Source organism: Pygocentrus nattereri, chromosome 5 (genome assembly GCF_015220715.1).
Source record: "Pygocentrus nattereri isolate fPygNat1 chromosome 5, fPygNat1.pri, whole genome shotgun sequence".
In the NCBI taxonomy this organism is placed as follows: domain Eukaryota; kingdom Metazoa; phylum Chordata; class Actinopteri; order Characiformes; family Serrasalmidae; genus Pygocentrus; species Pygocentrus nattereri.
In genome coordinates, this window is record NC_051215.1 from 15,366,486 (window position 1) to 15,389,876 (window position 23,391).

At 37.0% G+C, this 23,391-nt stretch overlaps 1 protein-coding gene across 2 annotated transcripts; it reads left to right on the forward strand.

The window, feature by feature from the left end:
* The first annotated feature begins 6,315 nt into the window (after positions 1–6,315).
* On the forward strand, positions 6,316–22,122 carry sparcl1 (SPARC-like 1). 2 transcript variants are annotated; one of them, XM_037538475.1, is made up of 11 exons: positions 6,316–6,415; positions 8,713–8,768; positions 8,939–9,004; positions 9,666–10,625; positions 11,619–11,727; positions 13,050–13,171; positions 15,052–15,172; positions 15,308–15,444; positions 16,053–16,201; positions 17,461–17,609; positions 21,973–22,122. In XM_037538475.1, exons 2-11 carry the CDS (start codon positions 8,715–8,717, stop codon positions 22,089–22,091), a joined length of 1,986 nt encoding a protein of 661 aa, XP_037394372.1. In that variant the 5' UTR covers positions 6,316–6,415; positions 8,713–8,714; the 3' UTR covers positions 22,092–22,122. The 2 variants fall into 2 exon arrangements, with proteins under 2 accessions (XP_037394372.1, XP_017556892.1); XM_017701403.2 differs by lacking the exon at positions 21,973–22,122 and adding an exon at positions 20,258–20,907.
* Positions 22,123–23,391: the final 1,269 nt, after the last annotated feature.

Here is a 23,391-nt window from a genome sequence, read left to right on the forward strand (position 1 = left end):
ACGAGCAGGAATCTAAGCAAACTTCAAGTGTCCTCGCTCCTGAGTACCTGCAAGACCTTATTTCCTATTATGAGCCATCTTGACTACTCAGATCCCAGAGTGCTGGCTTATTAATAGTATCTAGAATTCATAAGGCTGCAGCTGGGGAAGAGCTTTTTCTTATAAAGCCCCCATACTCTGGAATGATCTTCCAGAAAATGTTCGGGACTCAGACACAGTCTCAATCTTTAAAACTAGGCTGAAAACTCACTTGTTCAGTTTAGCTTTTGGTAGGTAATGTTCCCCCTTAGATAAAGGCAGCAGATCTAGGGGTCCATGGACACAGGGAATTACAGTAAATTGAGACACTGGTGCCGTCGTCCCGCTGCTCGCACGCGGTCACTCAGGTTTGTGGACGGTGGAGCGGAGGGATGCCAAACTGTTTGAGTGCTGTCGTGTCTGTATGTCCTTTTGGTTCTCTCCTTTTAGCTAAGTTGTCATAGTCAGATCTGCCGGAGTCATTAGCCACACTCTGGAAATGTTCACATTCCCTGTTTTACGTACAAACAGACAAAATAAAACTCATTCCCTCTCCCTGCCTTTTTTCCGAGTATACGTCCGCCCACATGTCTGGCCGGACACTGAAGGACGACTGACTGTCGAGCCCTCCTGCTACCCATTTCAGACCAGCTGCCCACACCCCAGCTACCTTGGACTAGCTGCCCACCCTACATTGATGTTTTCACAGACTCCTAGCTATTACTACTACTAATACTACTGCTATTAATATTAGTAGTATTATCACTTGTAGGTAGTCTGACTGGAGGAGGATGTGTCCCCCTTAGTGTGCCTGGTTCCCCAAGGTTTCTTCCTCAGCTCTGAAGGAGTTTTTCCTTGCCACTGTCGCCACTGGCTTGCTCACCTGGGGGTTTTACATTCTTGTTAAAACTTTGTCTTTTCTGGAATTCTGTGAAGCTGCTTTGTGGCAACATCCATTGTAAAAAGTGCTGTACAAATTGATTTGATTTGATTTGATCTGAAACATTAAATGTGACAAACATGCAGAAGAATAAGAAATCATTAAGGGGCAAACACTTTTTCACACCACTCCACTGTAAATGTCAGTTTTCAAGATATTAACTTGCTACCCTTAGAATTTCAAACACTGAAATTTTTTTTGCTTTTATTGCCAAAAATCTTCAGATTTCCTAACATGGCCTTTGATGTCTCTATTTTTGATTTCCCATTTTTCTATTGAAAAGTGTAATACTTAGTCTTTGCTCTACACCACATTCGTGTTCTTAGAAATGGAGCTATTATACAGTGATTTGAATTTTGCGTACAGTTTTGTTTTATTGAAAAAAGTCAGAAGTGTAGTCTTGAACCTGTCAAAATGGGATATAAATTCATTATGCAATAAATTAGTTTTGTTATATAACTACTATATTATCATGTAATTACATGTAATTACAATAAAATATTAACTGTCGTAACTCTAGACAAAGGACAAAAGTGGGAAATAATATGACATTATGAGAATACATGCAAATATGCTGTATAGTTTAAAATATGTAGGACCAAGGAATTTTGCAACTAGGCAACACATTCAAATCAGCAACTAATCATTAAACCAATGTCTTTTGGGTTAAAAAAATTCTTCCTTGTCACCTCAACCCAAGTTATGTCATTCCACTTATAAGAGTAGGGGTGAAATACAGTAACTCCTTTGCCACATAGTGCATGCACAAAATGCAATTACTTTTACACAACACAGACAATACAAGACATATGAGACTAAAATAAGTGATTGAGTAAGAGTTGCGGTGCTCCTATGAAGTGAATAACATAGACTGGTCAAAGTGCAGCGCATTTTCACACAGTGTCAGTGAGACTGCAGGCCTTTATTCCAACCAAGCAGGAGCACACCTGTTCAGTCAGTTGGCATCCTTCTACAAATAATTGATCAGGTGTGCTTCTGCTTGGTTGGAATGCGGTCCTGCATCCACACTGGCTCTTTGTGGATAAGATTGGACACTTTTGGAATGAGGTGTTTTGGTCAGAGAGTGCTGGGCAGGTGGTACAGTTAGTACTCGATACTTTGCAGTCAGCCCATGTGCTATTTGTTGTTAAGAAAGCGTGGTGGAAGAAGCTATTCCTCACCCTGCTTGACTGTGGACCTGCTTCCCAGAAGCCAAAGGTGAGACCACTCTATTAGCAGACTTGGAGAAGTTCTGAGTAATATTCTGGGCTCTGTGGGAGTACCGTCTGACATAAAAGTCCTGAATGCTAGGAAGTGATGATCTGGACAGTTTTGACCACACAGTGCTTTCCTTCAGGTCTAAAGCAGTGCAACTCATATTCCAGACAGTAATGCAGCATGTCAGGACACTTTCAGTGGTGTTTGTGTAGAAGTAAGATAAAGTGGAAAATCTGCTTACTTCAGTTTCCTCAGAATGTGAAGTCACTACTGTCGCTCTCCATTCTGAGTGCAGTGCTCTGTTTGTGATGCTAGTGATGCTGTATTAAGGTTCCATATGAAGTCTTTAGGTACGCAGTAGTTCAGCCAGAAATCAAATTTACACAATTTTCCTCTTACCTCAAATGTAGCCAATGAACCAAGACATGTTTAGCATCCAAAGTTGCCATTTTTAGTTTTGTGAAATGTAGCATTTGAAGCTAATGTAACATTTGAGGTAAATGTAGCAAAGCATCACATTAATTTACATTTATTCATTTGGCAGACAGAAAAGGCTTACAAACGAAATAAATACAGTCCAAATATGCAGCTATTATAAGAGCCAACTTCGGTGAATATGCTGCATGACTCAGCATAGTTGTAAAATTAAGAAAAAAAATTGTTCATGCTTTCCCACATGCATCAGCAGCTAAATTCATGGAATTTAACAATGGAAACAATGGAAAACACCTTATTTTTTCACATGTAAAGCACAGTGGTAAACCAAGACTATCAGAGCTAAGCCTATAGTTTGGGCCATAGATGAAAGACATCATATTACATGAAAAACACATTTTTATTTGAAGCTTTTAATTAACGTTTTACATATTAAAATATACTTTACTCTGTAGCTCTTTCACAGTGACTCAGAGCCATGACATATAAATACTTTCATTTTCCCTCTGACTGAAATGCTTTGGTCAGGCTACCACTTGTGCTGGCAGGAAGTGACATATATAGCCTAAAGTGTCATCTTTTCTTGCAAAATTGGTCTCACCCATTGATTCTTGGACAATGGATGATTTCACTGCCCAAGAATCAATGTTAGTGATTAATGTGACTTGTTAGAACTTGTTAGCTACTTGATGTTTACCAGTCAGAAGTTTCTAAACAAGGGGCAGTGATTATCATGCACGTCACTTTTGTGTGCATCATTTTATGCTAAGAGCATCATTTGTGTGCAAAGAGAAGAAACAGCCATGAACCCACATCAGCAGGGCATCACAAATTAATGTTTAAAAAAATCAAGAGAAATAGTTTTCAAAAAAATTTTGATTTCTCAGCATGATATTATTTAATATATAATTTTCCTTAAGGATTTTTACTTTGAATCAGTAGTTAGAAAGTAACTACAGTTTGTTTGTATGTTTCCCTGGATGTGGGCAATATAATCAGTTATCCTGATTCATGTGCATATTTATGTTCATGTTAATTGTTTTTAAATATCTTCCAGGCATACAGTGTTTTTGGTTTGGAATACTGGTCAGCATCTAGTGAAAGTGAAATAGAAGCCTTCATGTGTTTTACAACAGAATAAGTGTAATTGGATGTATATTGCATGCAGTGGAACACTAATGGAATGAAGATTGCAAGGCAGCAGAACATTACAGAGGCAGAGGTAGGTTTCTTATGTATTGGAAAGATAATGGTCTGTAGAGACTGAGCCCGGTAGATAACATTCCAGACAGTTTTGTGTGGTTATTTATTAATTAACTTCTTAATTAATTTCCTTTTTGATGTTGCTACATGATCAGCTGTTCAGTGGGGTTTGTATTTTACAGGCCTGCAGGCAGTGCTGGAGATTCCCTTTACTTGTGAAGTCTTGCATGAATAAGGCAACAGAGACATCTAGGCCTGGAAAGCTGCAGCACCTGATAAAAAAACAAATCTGTTTTTACTGATAAAGCTCCTCACTGACTCATAATATTCTGTTGTGTTTGAATCCTATGTGAATAGGAGTAATTGGAATGCAAATTTAATCATTAGAGCCTTTATGTCTTACATGTCTCACAGATTTAAGTGCATGCACAAGAGTCATATTTATTATTAAGTGTGGTTTCACCTAGAAATGATGTACCATTTTTGATATTTTAATAAATATTGAGTGCAGCTCAAGTCTGGTAAATGCCTCAGTAAGTAGCCAGGAAAAGGCCTATGATAAATCTAATACTGGAGAATGTACCAACTTCCCTGATGACAATTTCACCCTAAAAAATAAATAATATCATTAAAACTTACAGTTTTTTTGCTTATATCTTCCTTCCTGCTTGTACTTTATCACATGTCTATCACATCAGTTTCTCTTCAAGACAGTGAGAAATAAACAATGTTCCAGATTAATGCTGATCATGAAGTGCACAGGTGGTTTAGACTCAGCAGCATAATTCAGTGCCATCTAGTGGAGGACAAAAGTTCTTTTCGATGAGGACATCCAGGTTTGTAAAAAACAAGAAGTGCCATCTATTTGGGGCAGTATCCACAAACCCCATCCAGCAGAATTCTAGCTGCAGCCCAAAACTAACATGCCTGATCAAACTAATTGAATGAATGAATGAATTATGTAGAGCAGATGTGTTCTATCAAAGTTGGACATACGCTCTTCAGGAAGGAAAATCTCCAGGAGCAGGATTGGTGACCACTGCTGCAGGGTGTTTAGGAGCTCAGCCTTGCCACTGAAAAACTGATTTTGATATATAACAAATAGTTTCTCTGTATGAGACACATCCAATCTTTGTACAAACCTCAAGCCTCCAATACTGAGACAGTATGTGACATTCTAATGATTTGTACATTCTGTTTGACTTTTACGAACTTGTTTGTTTAAAAAATTACATTGTTTTTGTAACATTGGGGAGTGATGATGAGGCAGACGCATATGCGGAGATAAGCAAGATTTATTAGGGGCAAATCCAGAGTCAGGGTCAAGACAGTCCAGGGTCATAGAGCCATCACGGATGGAAGGGGAAACAGATATGATGAAAATGAACATGGTAAACAAAAAACGGAGGTTGGAAGAACAGCAAACAATACAAACGCCTCATACAATACCAATAGCACAGACAAAGACAGCAAACTCACAGTGGAAAACTCACACAGGGCTTAAATACAGGTAACAATGAGGGATAAAAAGACACAGGTGGCTAACCAGACACAGGTGGAAGTAATTAAGGGGAGGGTCTGAAAACAAGGGGGCAGGACCAGGAAGAACTCAAAGAAAACAAAAAGCACATGACAGGACTAAAAGGTAAACAAAAGCACATGGAGGAGTGGGGGGGGGCAATTGTGACAGTTTTTCTGTAAATGTTTTATCATTACAAATTTGATGCCTATAGTATGTTCCAAAAAAGGGACACAAGCATTTTTACCATCATATTATAACACCTTTCCTTTTAATAACAGTTAATACTTGTTTGGGTACTGAGCACTCCAACTGACACAGTGAAAGGTTTTGCCATTCTTCTGTTATAGAGGTCTCCTGTGTAGGTGTTCTTTGTTGTATTTTGTGCTCCATAATGCGCCACACATTTTTAATCAGAGGCAGGTTGTCGACAAGCTAGTTTAGCACCTGCACTTGCAACTATGCTGTGTGTAACACATGCTGAATGTGATTTGCTGTTTTTGTGTTAAAATTAGCATGGATGTGTCTGAAAAGATGCTGTCTAGAAGCCAACAAATGTTGCTTTTTTATTGTTAATGGTAACTTCACAGATGTGCAAGTTACCCATGCCCATTTTCAAAATCAGCATTTGTTGCAGGTATCAATGTTGTAGGTATGAGTTTAAGTATGAAAATATATTTGAGAAAAAAACCAAAAACAATGATTGCTGTTTTTGTGTGAATATATGTCATAGTGGATTTACTGCTTTATGACTGCTTTATTTTTTTCATTGCACAATTTTTTTTTGGAAACAAGGTTTGTATTTAAACATTCCTTCGTATTCCCAAAACATTAACAATAGTATTAGCGATGAAACCAATCAGTTGAGAAGAAATCATATTTAAGTTCTCACTTTGCAATGTATCTCTGCCACTACACACCCCTCCCCCCTGTTAGAGTTTTCTTTTGCAGCGCTGTGAATCCCTGTGTGATTCTGCTGAGAGTTGAGAGAGTATAGCAGTAGAGCGAACGTTTCACACACTGTCCTCCCAAGGAAGCATCGGCAGACGTCCAGTGCTTTTTTCTGCAGTCTTCAACTTCAGGTACAGTGCTTAATGTCTTACGTCAGTGGTGAACAGTTTATTTAAACGTTTCTTCAGCCATGTTACAAATTACTGCACACTTTTGCCAAAAAAATGTTCTTTGGAATGACTGCCATAGAGGAACCACTTCCACAGAACCTTTCAATAGATTTTATTTTAGAAATGAGACATGTGAGCGTCGAGGGTTTTTTATGGTTTTAAAACCTTCACATAATGCAAAGGTTTTGCATCAGTTGTTTCTAGAACCATACATTCTGGCCAAAAGATATAGCATAGTACCAAAAATATAGTACCAAAAAGCATTCTATGGCTTCTTCTAACAGCATCATTATTTTTGGTGCTATGAAGAACCATGTGATGAGCAAATTATGCATTCAAAAGTTCTTTGAGTTGTCATAGTTCTATATATAACCTACATATTGCCTTTGCTTAAGAACCATTTTTAAGGGTGTACTGAGAGGCAGATGACAATATACATTTGTAGGTTTTGGAGTCTAATGTTACTGTTTATTGACATACATTAAAGTCATTGCTTTATGATTACCAAGTTTATTTCAATATTTATTCATTTCTCTAATAAGCATTATGAATATTTTCCAGCATCTCCTGTGAGGAATCAGAATTACGAAACATTGTGTTGCATTTTGTTACATGTGCTTTTCTGCAGAGGTTGAGGTTGTGTTTAAGATACATATGGCCCTTCAGTTCATTTTGAGCTCAAAATCTAAATGATACAACTTTGACTGATATTTTCGGTCAATTCTGACTGATAAATATTTACTAAAAAACATCACAAGCTATTTTAATTTTTAAGAATGATTGCCATCATTCTTCATCTTTTGGCATGCAATTTCTCCAACTCTTTGTTTCCCCTGTGGACCCCAGCTTCAGAGACATTGTCTGGTTGCATTGTCTATTGGCAAGAGACAAAAAAAAGTTTGTGTACGTAGTGGACTCTTTTTCCAGTCTGGTAGCTTCTGATGTTTGCTTTGCTTCTCTGGATCTGAATGTGACTTTTGAGTGGGGCACATCCCCAGGCCTGTCGCCATGACAACCGAGTGGGCCAGTTTATGCCCGGGGTTATCATGGCAGGCGTACGGATGGCATGCTGATGAAGACTCTTCACCGTGAGAACGGGCTAGAGCTGTAAATTCTCTATTCACTCATTTTGAGGTTTCCGATCCTTTAGCCTGAAGACCCTCTGCAGTGTGTAGTTTGTTGCATTCTCAGCTTTAACTCACCTGATTGAACTCACTGGTCAGTTTGATAACAGGTGTACTAGAAAGGAGAAAAATGTTTATGCTATACAGAGGTACACTATGATTAGGACTGTGAAACACCACATCAAAACAGTTAGGAGAAGTAAACAGACCTACCTGGTACTTTCACTTTCTGGTCACTTTCTGAGCTTCTTCTTTCTTATCGGTAATAACAGACTGTATGTTGCACAACTGATCAGAACCACTCTACTACATTTATCAATGGTCAGTTTCTTACCAAAGGACAGCTGTTTACTCCACATTGTTTTGAGTGGTGGGCCATTCACAGCACAGCAATGACACTAAAATGACAGTTTTGACATACTTCAGAGTCACTGCTACGTTGAGAGTGGTTGAAAAGTAATCAGCCAGAAGTGGCTTTTTGGTCAAAAACTGACTGCTGATGATGGTATATCAGTAGAAGGGCTAGAATGCCCCCAACTGTGCACCAAGAAAGTGGAGCCACAAGTTAGAGCTTTCTAATGAAGTGGCCAGTGAGAACACCACTGGAGTTTATTTGTGTAATGCAGTACAATTATTATGTAACACTATAATGTAGGTGATCTGTTTACCAAGTTTCACAGTGACTTCTAGTATTGTCACAAATTCACTGAGGAATTGCACTGGATATTAATTGAATTAATGCACCACACATCAAGGAAAGCAGAATATGATTGACAGGAATTTGAGTACTCTTGTTATTCCTAAATTCCATTGCATTGTCACTGTTTATCCTACCATAAAGGTAAAATGTAGTCACTGCAGTTGTGGTCAAAATCCAATCATTATCATAATTAGTTAATAATTCAAAATTAGAATCAGTTCTATCTTATGCAAAAGTTCTTCATTCCACTATGCAGTATATGCAGTATCCATATTAAAACTAAGGCCTTTTAGTGCAATTTGTGTGGTCTACACTGGCTAAACTATGACAGAACTTTGAAGCTGTTTATCTCAGAAAAAAATAGAACATTGAGGTTGCAAACAATATATGGTTTATCATGAAGAAATGGTAAATTGTTTCTGACATCCTTCCAGGTATGAAGGTTCATCTTCTGCATCTGTGCCTTTTGGTCTCAGCATTAGCCCTGACTGTAAGTAAAACATAACTTTGTACTTTTATTCAGTTTTGGATTTTTGTTCTAATAACTCTGAACAGTATTTGCCTGCTGTTGTAATTTCTGCTGAAGTCTATTCTTGATGGTTTACAACTTTAAAAATTATATCCTTTGGGCCTGACATGCTTTCTGTATTCTTATTCCAGGTGCAAAGTAAACCTCATGGAAAGCATGAGTCTCACCACAAGCACACACAGTCTACTAAGGAGAAGGTGAATTTCATTACTTGTATCTCACAGAGTATATTTCAGTAGTGTGCACTACTCTTTGTACTATCACTTTCTGGCCTTTGGGGCATATTTGAGTTCTCTCAGTCGACTGCACAGTTAACTTTTTATAACACATTTCATTACTCTACTAAGTAAAGTCATGTGCATTAGAGAAGGAAAGCTCTGAATTATGCAGTGGTGAGAGACTGTGGCTGAAGAACTTTGATTTATTTTTAAACCCTTATAAATGGGCCCATATGTGGGTTCACATTTCAGTTACTCAGTCCACACTCATGGTAGATAATATATCAACCATATAACATACATGCTATTTTCTCAGTAGACTACTCTTAAAAAATAAATACTTGTTCCTGGCTTGGACACATGGTTTTCTGAAAAAAAACTTTAATTATAATTTTTTAACTTTTCAAACAAGTCTTCACTAGGGCTAAAAGATATCGTAATAATTTTTAGATAAAAATTGCAATTTGAAAGCGTGCAGTTTTCATCTACCAAGAGCTGTAATTTTAATTATATCCTGCATTTTAAAATGTGTCTTAAGTAGACTTTAAAAAAAAAAAAAAGCAAATGTATTATCTTGTTAACAACTAAATTTTATGAGTTTTTTTTATGAGTCCAAAAAGTTTCTTCTGTTTTCCCTCAGGATCTTTCTCCAGTGTTGCATGATAGGGCTGACGCCATCCTGCCAACATTCTTCCCCTTTGAGGCCAGCAGCCCAGAACCAGAGGATGAAGATGTGAAGTCAGAGGAGGTGAACACAGGTACTCTGAAGGCATCTGATGGAGATGCGAGGAACATTCCTGTACTTCTAAGTGAAGAGGCACTCACTAAACTCCTTCAAGCTTCTGAAGAGGAACAGCAGATCATGGAGGAAGACAAAGAAGATGAGGACATAGGAGAAGGAGGAGATGTGGAGAAAGTAAAAAAGGAGAGCATGGAGGTGAGGGAGGAATCTAAAACAGGGGATGGAAAAGGAGCAGCAAAGGAACAGCAGCAGCAAAAGGGGAGAGTAGAAGTGGAGGAACTGGGGAGTAGCACAGATTCAGAGATACCAATGGCTTTAGACTATGCTGCTGACAGTGAGACTATAGACCCTGCACCCTCTAAGCTAGAGGAGACCAAACCCTCAATTAGCAAGGTGGAGGATGAACTCCCCACAGCCATGGTAGACTACGATTCCCAGCAGCTCTCAGAAGATGCTGAGAAAAACAAAGAAGAAAACCAAGAAGAGCAAACTCACCAACCTTTGGCCAGAGATGAGAAAGAGCCTCTCCAGGACACTGAGAATATCCAGAATGATACTGATGAGGACAAAGACAAAGAGAGCAAAGAAGCTCAGCTCCAGAATATGAAGAACAGTGTAGAACCTGTGGACAACAATCTACCTGAAGAAAAAGAAGTAGAGAAGCACACCAATGAACATGATAGCCATGCAAAGGGCAAAGACAAGAAGCAGAAGAAGACCCAGCGCCTAAGAAAAATGCAGAGTGACCAGCCCTCATTGGCTGAGGGTCCAACAGAGCACACTGAAAATGAAAAGAAAGAGCCAGAAAGCACACTTGGTGCACTGCAGAAGACCAAGAAAAGGAAGAACGGGAAGTGGGTAAGACTGAAAATCACCTCTATAAGTCAAAGGGAAACTTCATCCCAAAAACTGAGATATTTTAAAATGTGATTTATTTCTTGGGTTTAACATATTTGGAAAGAAGAAGACATAAAATATAAAATGTGGCATAACTTTCACACTGGTTATATTTTATGTCAAAATGTCAAAACTTCATCAAAACATGAAGAATAAATCCACCTCTATTATAATACTAATTGTGTTCCTATGGGATCGTAATTTGTTGGCACTAAGCTAACAACAAATCGCTTGACCATTCCTGATTAAACACAGGAATTTCAAGGGTCTAAAAGACAGAACATGTTTGCATATATTTTAATCAAAACATGATTGGTTGATTCCTGTATGGGCTTGTGATTCTGCTAATGGTCATTATGATGTGTTAGGATTTGTACTCAGCTCCTGAAGTCCTAACAAATAGGAAAAGTCACTTGGCTGTTTCTGCCTAGATATCATGGAGAAAATAATTCCTGATTGGCCATTTTCAACTGCACATTTCAAGAATATAATCTTTTTGTGTCAATTAAAAACTTAAAGAAACAAGTGTAATATTTAATACTCACAGTTTGAATAAAAGCACGATTAGATCAAAATGAACTAAAAATTATACACATGCATTTTTTTTTTACTTCCCAGAAATCATTAGAAGGCCCTGAGTGCTTCCCAAAGCTGTAGAGGATGTGTACTTACTTTTCATTTTGAAAACCAACAGAGCATGTAATTTGACCAGGAGATGTAATTTCACATGGAGATATTGTTTGACTGTTGACTGTTTCTTATCCTGACATACAGTGTGAACTCCACAGTATTTATTAATTAATTCATTTGTTTGTTGGAGTTGGAGAGGTCTCAATATTCATTATGATAGTTCAGATACTCCAAGTTCATATTTGAAATGAAATCCTGTCCATGCAAATCCACATTATCTAAGAACAAATCAAGCTGACTGCTGCTGCTGTTCTCTCTCTATAGCGTTCTCTGGTAGGAATTAACCCAGTGCAGATTCGGGCAACAGTGGAGCTGTTCCCCAGACCTGTGGTCAGGTCCAGACTCGGAGCCGACGGCCAGGAAGCTCCCGCCGGTGTGTGTGTGTGTTGTTTCAGACTTGCATCTCCAGAGCTCCGAACTCTCATCAGGAATCTGCTGAACAGGGCTTTCTCTAACACACGCTGTCACACCACAGCCAGCAGCTAGCTAAACAAACCCTCGTTCCTCTCAGTGATCAGGCTTAAGGAGTCAAAGAGAGTGCTGGTTGGGGTTTGTGTTCTGTCCAAACTGGCAGAGCCCAAAGAATGTAGGCATACTCCTTTTATAGGCTGGCAAATTCTCCCTTTATAGTAAAGCTCATGAGAGATGACATATACACACAAGCTCTTGCACTCCACTGAATTTACTTGATTCATATGTGTACAGTACTGTGCAAAGTCAGAAATCAATCAGTATAACGTATTTACTTTTCAGTGTCAGGAAAATATATATTTAACAGAGAATTACAAAAGACTTAAGAAACAAAATATCTATATATATATATATATATATATATATATATACATATATATATATATATATATATATATATATATATATATTTTTTTTTTTTTTTAATTCACATTAAGTGAATAATAAAAGAATCTGGCATATTTTTCCACCTCCAAAGTTCAGTCTTGGAAGCTGGTTGCAGTTTCTGTTTCTCATATTACACATTCAGTGAGGTCGGAACACTTAGGTTGTCAGCCCAATGTTCTGAGAAGATGACCACTTTCTTTCTTTCGCTCTGTTTTTTTGGGTCTATTTGCTTTTCTCAGGAACGGCATCTTGACAGCTGCGTGTTTCAGACTCATAGCATTGAAATGTCTTCTCACAATCTCATACAGGTCTTGTGTCATTGTTAAGTCTTGTTTTCTCTGTATATTTTATAATTTTAGTCTCGAAAAGTTTTTTTTTTTCACTTTGATTTATACCAATTTGATTTATATGTTTCCTTATTCTAGATTATATATATTTTTTTATGAAAAAGTCTATACACTTAATGGACATTTTGACTGGAAACTAAATAAATGAAGGATGGTCTCTGACTTTTGTACAGTGCTGTATATCATTCTCACACATATTAAATGCATTACATCAGGATGATTTTGTCTTTCAGTTTTCTGTTTGACCATATCTGTGATGATCTAATGTATTCTATTTACATGGAATTTAATTCAGTGCATCATCTTTTTCAGTATATGTATGTCAGACTGGGAAATCTGTCAAAAGAAAACTGCTGTCTGTCCTTGTATAATTAAAAATAAACAGGAGCTTTGACACGTATTTATACTGCAAGTGCTTGTAGGATGTATATTTACCTGTATCACCTGGGTTGAGAGTGCACATTTAGAATGTTTATGTTCTCATATTCAGACCCATGTGAGAACTTCCACTGTAAGCGAGGGAAGACATGCAAACTGAACGAAGAACAGAAGCCAACTTGTGTGTGTCAAGAACCTGCAGACTGTCCTCCAAGTGTCGCTGAATTTGAACATGTGAGTACTGCATCAAGTGAGTGCTACTGACTGAGAACTGCAATCAGACAAGCAGGTATGACGGTGCAGGCAATACATAATTTTCATTGTATATGATGTCTTGTCTGCTTTAAGCTGATTCTCATAACTCTCATTATTATTGTAATTTAACAGTGTTCTCTGTGTTCTGTGTAAATGTGTTCTCTTTTTGAGTCTTGATTCCTCTCAGTGTTTCTTACTCATGCTGTTAGAGAGGGTTTCCCTTTGAGTCTTGGTTTCTCAGGGTGTCATGCTATTAAGACGTGTCTTAGTTTGAGCCTTGGTTCTTGGTGCTTGGCTGGAATGAAAACTCACAGCCTAACTGGCCCTTTGTAGATAAGATTGGGCATTCCTGTCTTAGAAACCTTTGCTTTTGAGTCTTGGTTCCTCCAGGGGTGTTGTTCTCATGCTGTTGAGGACTTTTTAGTCTTAGTTACTCTTGCTGGTTTTTCTTCATGCTTTTATGGAGTTTTTTTTTTGTTTTTGGATCTTGGTTCATCTCATACCATCTTATGCCACTGCCATTCTTTGCTTTACTCCTTAAAGGAATCTGGATTTCTGTAATACTGCTTGGTGACAGCGCTATACAAATATATTTGAAATGAATTAAGGCTCAATGTCATTTTATTAAATGTTGTTATGCTCATTACCTGTAATGTCTATCCCCATCTTAGCATATCAGAATATCTGAGAATATAGAACCACATTGAAAAAAAGAGTTGTTTTCTTTTAACTTCTTTGAAAAGCACATTTTTTACTTTATTTTTGTGAGCAGAGGTCCACAAGTATGAAATAGCTCTTAATATCCCTGTGTGAAACTGTAAATAGAAGCCTTAATTATACCATGTTTTTCTGAGATATCTGTGTTGTTTATGGTGGTAATTCTCATGGGGTTAACTCTGGGGAATCACAGATGATTGCCAAAAACAAATACTTACATTTGATAACATATTTTTGAAAATTACTTTTTTTTAATTACCAGAGGCTACATGAGTGAAAGTGCACTGAGCAAAAAAAAAAGCTGAAATAAAGATGTTGTGAATTTGAAGATGTTTCAATCTCAGTTTTAGAATAAAATCTCATTTGTTGGCTCTGCTCTTGTCAGTCAGCATGAGGGTCAGTAGTCTCTGGCAGAATGCTCAGATATCTAACATTCCATCTTCAAGAAAGCTGTAATACATCCCAATATGCTGTCACTGATGTGGTAGCCTCAATAGTACACCTTCAGTACCTTCAATTAGCGAACATAATTGCACCATACTTTGTGCCGTAATATATTGTATATGAAGGTAACACCCATCACCATAACGATAACACTGCAGGAGTTCTCATTGTGGAGTTGCAGCTAGCAGTGCTGCATTTTTACATTATTTTTGCCTTTTATTTTAATGAATATTAAGGCAATAATATTATAATAATAAAGGTTATAAGCTCCATTTTTTCAGTTCTATTAGCTTATCTCATTGGGTAACACTAGTTATCATACCAGTTACCACATTTTACAGCATTTTTAGTGTTCTCAGTGTTGTTAGTGTTAAGGCTGCAGCAAACATCTACAGCCAAAAGTCTGAAAATGTATTTTCTCCTGTGACAGCATTTTCATACTAGGTCAGTTTGGCAAACTGGCAACCCTGAATGCAGGTGTGTGCACTGTAACATAACCACTTCTTATGTTGTTATACATGCTCTGCTCTGATCTTAACTTTGTTTTACATGAAGAACTCCTGTATATGTATGGAATGGAAATATTGAAAATATTATTAGAAATATTATTGACATTTTTTTGACCAAGAGGATGGCATCCCTGCATATCCCTCCTCTAATTGAGCCCTGCTTAACCCCAAGTTGCCCTTTGTTTATAGGTGTGTGGAACAGACAACCAGACATACGACACCTCCTGCCAGCTCTTTGCCACCAAGTGTGGCCTTGAGGGCACCAAGAAAGGTCACAAACTGCACCTGGACTACACAGGCTCCTGCAAATGTAGGTCAACTTACTTTAAGACAGGTTTGGTTGTATTATGTGGTTACAGGAGATGTTCTACTCATTAAATTGTCATCTTGTGCTGGTAGCAATGAGCACTCTGCCCTCTGATTTGTTTGTGTGTGCGCTTGGCAGTTATCCCACCATGCCTGAGCACAGAACTTGTGCAGTTTCCACTTCGTATGAGGGACTGGCTGAAGAACGTGCTGCTGCAGCTCTATGAGCACGACTCAGTGACTCCTGGCTTCCTCACGGCCAAGCAGAGAGCCAGGGTGTGTGTCCATATTACTCCACACAGCATGTTACTTCTTGTGTTATGTGATGCCCTGTAGTGCAGCATTGCATGTGTCAGCATCATTGGTTTGATACATTTCACAAATTTGTATTGTTTTTGTCCATCATTATTCCCTCAGTACAATGCCCAGTGTGCATTTTGCAAATATGTAACACAACCACTGGGAATACCCTCACAGTAATGCAGATGCACTGATGTAAAGGGTAATTATTACAGACATAATTGTTTTTTTAATCAGTAGCTGGTTTCTTGTGCATTAGCTTGTCTAAAAAAAAAACAAAACAAAAAACAATACACATCAAGCAGCGCACCCTCAAGCATTTGCCCTAAAGTGCTTGTAGTCTTTAGAAATTCTTCCCACATTCAAGATACATTATCAGTGGGAGTTATCCTGGTCTTTAAACTGAAAAAACTCACTTTCTGAACCCTTGTAGCACCAGAGTAGGTGAATAGGTATGTTTACAAAAGAGGTAGTGATGGCTTCATTTTAATTTTGTTCAGAGTGTCCATTCAAGGCTTAACAATTTCATATTTGCAATTGTTTGGTTAATGTAATTGTTTGCAATTGTTTGGTTAATGATACAGGTTCAGAAGCTGTATGAGAATGAGCGGCGTCTCCATGCAGGGGACCATTCCATTGAATTGCTGGCTCAGGACTTTGAGAAAAACTACCCTATGTACATCTATCCTGTCCACTGGCAGTTCGCGCAGATGGATCAGCATCCATCAGACAGGTGTGATGTGTCTTTGTTTAGCAGAGCCAAATGTGGAGTATCACTAGATGATAGATGAAAACATGACATTATTGGTTATTATTATTAACATTATCTCCACCCACTAGTATAAAACTCATTACATTTTCATGAAAGAAGATTTAAAAAAAAAATTCTATCCTTTAAATTTATGATTAGGCCTAATAACCAATGAGTGTTACAGCAAAAAATAACACTGAATAGAGCAATCCTGTAGCTCTCCATGGCAGATTCTATGACGATTAACATGCAACCACATTGTCTCACTTGCTTAAAAGGCATTCTGTCTTTTTGTTATATAGATGTTTTTACATTTTATAGTTTCCTAGGATGATGGCAAATGAGAATGATAAGTTTTACATTTTAATCTACTTTTTATGACCTTTGCACACCAAATTTAACAATGAAAATGTTACATTATTTTATTTATCATCAGTTTGATTTTTGCCAAACATGACCGTCTCTAGCCTTGCCTTGATGAAACCCAGAAAACCATTCCGTTCACATAGTTTTGATGCAAAAATTTCATGACAAAATATTTGCATTTCCGTGTTGTATTTGCATTTCTATCAGTGTATAGCAGCCTTAAAATAATAGCAGCTGCTCTCAGTATTCAAAATAAAAGCTCTTAGAGATAAGCCTTCAATTCCTGTCATAAATGTTGAAGTACAGTCAACAAAAAAACAAAAAAAAAAACAATCCTACATTAATGCTAATTTCGATTAGCAGCTCTATGGGATTTATAGTAGTGTGTTAGTACTAAGCTGACAGTGGTGCACATGAGGTCCTAGAAGGCTTAACCTGGCCTAGTCTGGCTGTATCTAGATACCATGGGGGGGGGGGGGGTGATCTGATTGGGCAATTTTCTCTTGGGTGTTTCAAGATTTTAACCCTTTTGTTTTCAATAGAACTTAACCAGGAAAACAGTGCAAATACATGACATACAAAGTATAAAGTCAACAAGTATGATGAGTCCTTAAATAAAACTTGAAAAAGGTTTTAGCTCCAGAAATCTTTAGGCTTTCTCTGAAGGGCTAGAAGTCCGTTAGCATTTCTCTCTGCAAAACAGATATTTGAAACAGTGTTTGGAGTTTCTTTTCTGTTATATAAAAGTGTCAATGTGGTCATGTGGTATCACAAAGAACATCACATTACAAAATAAATATTCACAAAAACATACAACCATGAATATTCTTTTGCTGAAACAGAATAGCGCTTATTTGCGGGGTTCTTTATTCCAGGTTTCTGTCTCACTCGGAGCTGGCTCCTCTGCGTGTTCCATTGGTTCCCATGGAGCATTGCACTTCAGTCTTTTTCCAGGAATGCGACGCAGACAAGGACAAGCTGGTCTCCTTCAGGGAGTGGTGCCAATGTTTCGGCATCAAGGACGGTGAGAGCCTCCGCAGGCATGACTTCTCTGCATCAAAGACACTGTGCTGGCAAACACTTCATTAGAATTTTAATTCAGTTCAACTCATTCATTATAAATACACAGAAGTAGAAAAACAACAAAACTTGTGTTGGTGCAACTACTAGTAATCACACGAATAAAATGTGAAATGCAAGTAGTACAGATTCAACATGCAGTGTGAGTAGCGCTACAGTGGATGTAGACGTGGCATAGTGAACATAAATTATTCATTTTGGATCAGATACGGAATCAGAAACAACTACTCAAAGAAGGCGCTTTTGAAACACTTTCTTTTAAGGCTTCTTACATTTGGACTTCATAACACATGCATTGAATCATTTATTTTAAAAGTAATACCTGAGCACATATCAGCATTTGCAAGTCCACACGAGTAATAAGTAATAAGTAAATGACGTTGCATGTACAAAAATGAGGTTTGTCTCAACTTAACAGAGGGTTTGGTTAAGAGTTCAGTGATGACTTTGATGTCCTCAAACTAAAGTGATCATTTGCTGGCATATTTTCACAAATCACTTTAGCTTAAGAGCATCTTTCTACTGATATATGGTGTTTCTAACCAGGTGTTCCTGTTCCTGGTGTTACTGTTCCATTACTTGGAAACAATGCATTGTAACAGTGTAATAAACAGGACAGTGTAATAAACAGAATAAATACCTGTCACTCTAATTATACAATGTAATTTTTTTTCATGTCATGCAAATACTAATATCCATCACAAGTATAAGGGCGCTTATGTCAATAACATTGCACTTCATGAATAACTTGTCATCTGGCAAATATTGACATAAACTGCTTATAAATACTAAGTTGATTTTTAAATGTGTTATTCAGTTATTGTGCATGTGTCATAAAATACCTGTGTATGTAGTCTTTAAAGAAGTGTTACAAGATTTTTGTTATTTTTACTATTTCACTGATTTTAGTATATAAAACAGACATTAAAAAAAACTATATAATTATACAGTGAACAACCAACCAAACAAATAAATAAATACATTCATAAATACATACATACCTACATATATACAAACATACATACATACAAATCTTTTGAATTCCATTCCCCCATACATTCTCCAGCACTCTCATAAGAAGTTTCATGCTTAAAGAAGCTTCACACTGAGCTCTCGTTAGCTGCTGAAAAGTTTATATTTTAGATTTGAAATAAATGTGGACAAATCATCTCAGACATTTATTGTTTAACCTTTAGATCAAAACTTAGGTGACCCCTTAAAAGGCTTATTATACACTAAGGCTTATTTGTCAGTAACTACAGGAACTGTAGTGCAAACAGTTTCAGGTACTCTTAGGCTATAGAAGTGTGTAATAAGACTTTGAAATTTAAGGGGTTAAGATGATGACCAACAGATATACAGTCAGTATACTGTATATATAAAACTTGTATGTAGCATGCACACTTGCAGTACATAGTTAAGTTCAAATAAAAGGTACTTTTGCTCACCGTAACTGGTCACTAATCATGAAAATGTTTTTGAGCCACAACATTCAATTCTGTGTTATTTTAATCAAGCTTTTGGTGCCACCGTTTTAAAGTGTAATATCAAATCACAACTAGGCTCAGGCTATGAGAGCTAGGCAAGCTAAGGTACAGCCTCCACATGGCAGGGTTAGTTTTAAAACAGTGTAATAAGACATATTAAAATAAGCAATGTCAAAAGTTCATACCACTTTACAATAAGACAACCCTTCCAATGGGTTTATACAGTTTTAATTTAGCTTATTAATAGGTACGAATTTGCTCATAAACACTTTAATCATTTTAAATTATTAATATGCAGTTATAACACATTAATAAATGAGATTTGTTGCAAAAAATATTTCATTTTTATCAGCCTGTTTGCTCTACTTCTATTTTTATGCACTGTAAAAAAAACTTAACTTGAAAGGTAGCTGATTACACAACTTTTCTTGAGTTAACTTATCTTGAGGACACTAGTGGTTACCCAACTCAAATGTAACTTTCTCAGTTAATTAAACAGTTTAACAGATCTGTTAAAACCAAACCCCCATGGGGTAATTTTCCACTCACTGGCTGAATAATTCACAAAAGGTATAGATGCTCAAATACAGGAAAAGGTCATTGTTAAGCCTGCTTCACCCGTAATCAGCGAACTTCTGTCTTTGGTATTTCTGGCCTCAGGGTTTTACTGTAGCAAAACGGTTCACCCAGTTGACCCTTCATAGCCAAGCAACTGTTACTATCTCTGGGATACCTCTCAAAAGGTTTACAACATGCTGCTCAATTTTCTAGACTGGAGGAAAAAATTAGTTATTACTCATTTCTTAAACCGCATACAAAAAGCAGATGTGTAAGACTATTACCAATCTAGAATAAAGCATTTCCAAAAGAGCATTTCCAAATTTTGTTGGAATTGAAGCTAGCATCAGTTATTAGCAAGTGAACAACCAGCCAACACTAGAATAGCCCGTCAGCATAGGACCTCTTCAAACACCAGGGGGTATTTCACACATAGGGCTAATGCAAAGGGGAAGTTGACATTATTATTTTTTAAATTAAGCTGTTCCCACTGCTGATGTTGCATGGTGTTAATGTTTCCTTACTTTTCTCTTCACAATTCCTTCAGAGGACATGGATACCAAGCTGTTGTTCTAACATGATGATGTACCTCAGCATTCAAGTAGACTGACCTTCAGAAGAGCTCAGCTAATGGACAGCCATTTCCACTGTTGTGGCCAAACAAAGGAACCTGTAGATTAAAGTGTTATGAGTGTACAGTCTGGTCCTTGAGTTATGCCTGCATCTTTAAATGAAGGACAAGAATGTTTTGTCTATGGCCTTGTGGTGAAGATAAGTTATCCACACGTATGTAGATGTTCTAAATGCTGATAGTCTGTGGAGGAAGAGCAATCAGTTCAGTAGTCAACATATAAGTGCATTCTTTGCTTTAACTAAAAAACGTTTTTTTTGTATGCATTCCAGCAGGGAACAAGTTTACAAATCAGTAGTATGTAGTACACAAAATGGTTTGGCTTTGAAATAATATGGTTTTTGATTTGATGCAGGAAAGTTAAATATATTTACATAGCAATTTGGTGCTATAAGTTACCCTTTGGCATTAAGAACTGCATGTTATAAGTCAAGCAAATCATTTAAACCAAAAAATGTAGGATGTTGATATATAAGCATTTTATATTACTAGATGACCCTGTAAAATAAACATGAACATACTGATGACTTTTTTGAAGCAATATCTTTATTAACAGCTTTAATAAAATTCCCTTTGAATTTACATCGGAATTCACATTCATATTCTCCTTTGTGCTTCCTTCATTCACTCCATTCCACGTGTGGATGCTCACAAATTCCCCATATTATGTATTTTTGTATTGCACTTTTTTTTCTTTTGCCTTTTTTATGAAAAAAGTCAATGCTGCCTGAATAACTTATTTGTAGGCTATGTACATAGAGACTTCATGAGACATGTGCAACATTTGAATGGCATATTTAAAAAGCAGTATTTGAAAATATATGAACAGCTTATGCCAGTAATTTCAAGATAATATAAGATGTTCTATGAAGTAAATAACAATGTGTCAACATAGGGCCTAAACTAAAGAGAAACATTTGTTCCATTTAAAACACTTATGAAGCATCAGTCCCTAGTGATGGAACTTATGAGGCATAGATAAGAATATGAGTCATTCTACTGAACTGATTCAAACTTGATCAGAACTAATTTTTCTTCTTTACTATGAATGACCCTATACCTGATATATATATATATACATACATATATATATATATATATATATATATATATATATATATATATATATATATATATATATATATATATATATCAGTTATATATATATATATTTACATTTTACATTTATGGCATTTAGCAGACGCTCTTATCCAGAGCGACTTACAAAAGTGCTTGTCATTACTTCAGAATATCTCATGTTAATAAAGGTCGACATAATTTTAAAGAGCTTTGCTCTAAATTGCTACCTGAAGTTATCTATGCATTGAGACCTAAAACAAATACAACAAGTAGAAAAATACCTACAACTCAACACAGAGTCTACACAACACTAAACCTGCTGAAAAAAGTTTGTAATAAAATACAGTGAACAAAAAGAGGTGAAGATCTTTAGTAGACAGTGTTAGTGATTAGATAAGTGTAGTGTAAAGAGATGGGTCTTCAGACCCATTCAGACAGAGATATGTCTTCAGACATATATATATATATATATATATATATATATATATATATATAGCCAAGTGTAAAGTTTGGTGGAGGGGAAATAATTATGGTTTGGGGTTGTTTTTCAGGAGTTGGGCTCGGCCCCTTAGTTCCAGTGAAAGGAACTGTTAATGCTTCAGCAGACCAAGACATTTGGACAATTTCATGCTCTCAACTTTGTGGATGGCCTCTTCCTTTTCCAACGTGACTGCGCACCAGTGCACAAAGCAAGGTTCATAAAGACATGGATGAGCGAGTTTGGTGTGGAAGAACTTGACTGGCCTGCTCAGAGTCCTGACCTCAACCCGATAAAACACCTTTTGGATGAATTAGAGCGGAGACTGTGAGCCAGGCATTCTCGCCCAACATCAATGTCTGGCCTCACAAATGTGCTTCTGGAAGAATGGTCAAAAATTTCCATAAACACACCCCTAAACCTTGTGGAAAGCCTTCCCAGAAGAGTTGAAGCTGTTATAGCTGCAAAGGGTGGTCCAACATCATATTTAACCCAATAGATTAAGAATGGGGTGTCACTCAAGTTCATATGTGTGTGAAGGCAGACGAGTGAATACTTTTGGCAATATATATATATATATATATATATATACAATTTATATATAACAGTTTTTATTCTGGAAATGCAGTTTGAACTAATTCAGTACAATGGTCCATATGAAAATGGTCTGTATTTGTATGAAAATTAAAATTGTAGTAGTTTGGAGTAGTAGTAAAGTGGAGTAGTTTTACCTGAGAGAAAACAGAACTTCCTTGACTGTAATTCCATGTACAAAATACTTAAGCATCAAAAGTTATAGTACTGTGAGTTTTAACAGTTATATAATTTGATAACCAATTTTATTTTGGAGATCTGTGTGGCTACAGGCATGAAAAGCAGTTAGTTAGTTTTTCATATCTGCTGCCATGAAGGTCTCCTTAATAAAACTGTACTTTTATCCTTTAGCGGAAGTAGAAATATGCAGGACTGACATATGGTGTTCTTAACTACACTCACCTTTATTAGGTACACCTAGCTAGTAAAAGGCTAGACCCCCTTTTGCCTTCAGAACTGCCTTAATTCTTTGTGTCATACTTTCAACAAGGTGTTGGAAACATTCCTCAGAGATTTTGGTTGGTTATTTGAGTTACTGTTGCCTTTCTATCATCTGGAACCAGTCTGCCCCTTCTCCTTTGACCTCTCACATCAACAAGGCATTTTCTTCCACACAACTGCCGCTCACTGGATATTTTCTCTTTTTCGGACCATTCTCTGTAAACCTTAGAGATGGTTGTGTGTGAAAATTCCAGTAGATCAGCAGTTTCTGAAATACTCAGACCAGCCCGTCTGGCACAAACAACCACGCCACGTTCAAAGTCACTTAAATCACCTTTCTTCCCCATTCTGATGCTCGGTTTGCACTTCAGCAAGTTGTCTTGACCACCTCTACATGCCTAAATGCATTGAGTTGCGGCAATGTGATTGGCTGATTAGCTATTTGTGTGAACAAGCA

Coding starts and splice junctions, on each gene's coding strand:
- sparcl1 (XM_037538475.1), top strand. CDS start 8,715: ATGAAGGTTCATCTTCTGCATCTGTGCCTTTTGGTCTCAGCATTAGCC. Junction 13,172..15,051: donor GTGTCGCTGAATTTGAACAT/GTGAGTACTGCA, acceptor CTTTGTTTATAG/GTGTGTGGAACAGACAACCA. Junction 17,610..21,972: donor ATGTTTCGGCATCAAGGACG/GTGAGAGCCTCC, acceptor GTTGTTTTTCAG/GAGTTGGGCTCGGCCCCTTA.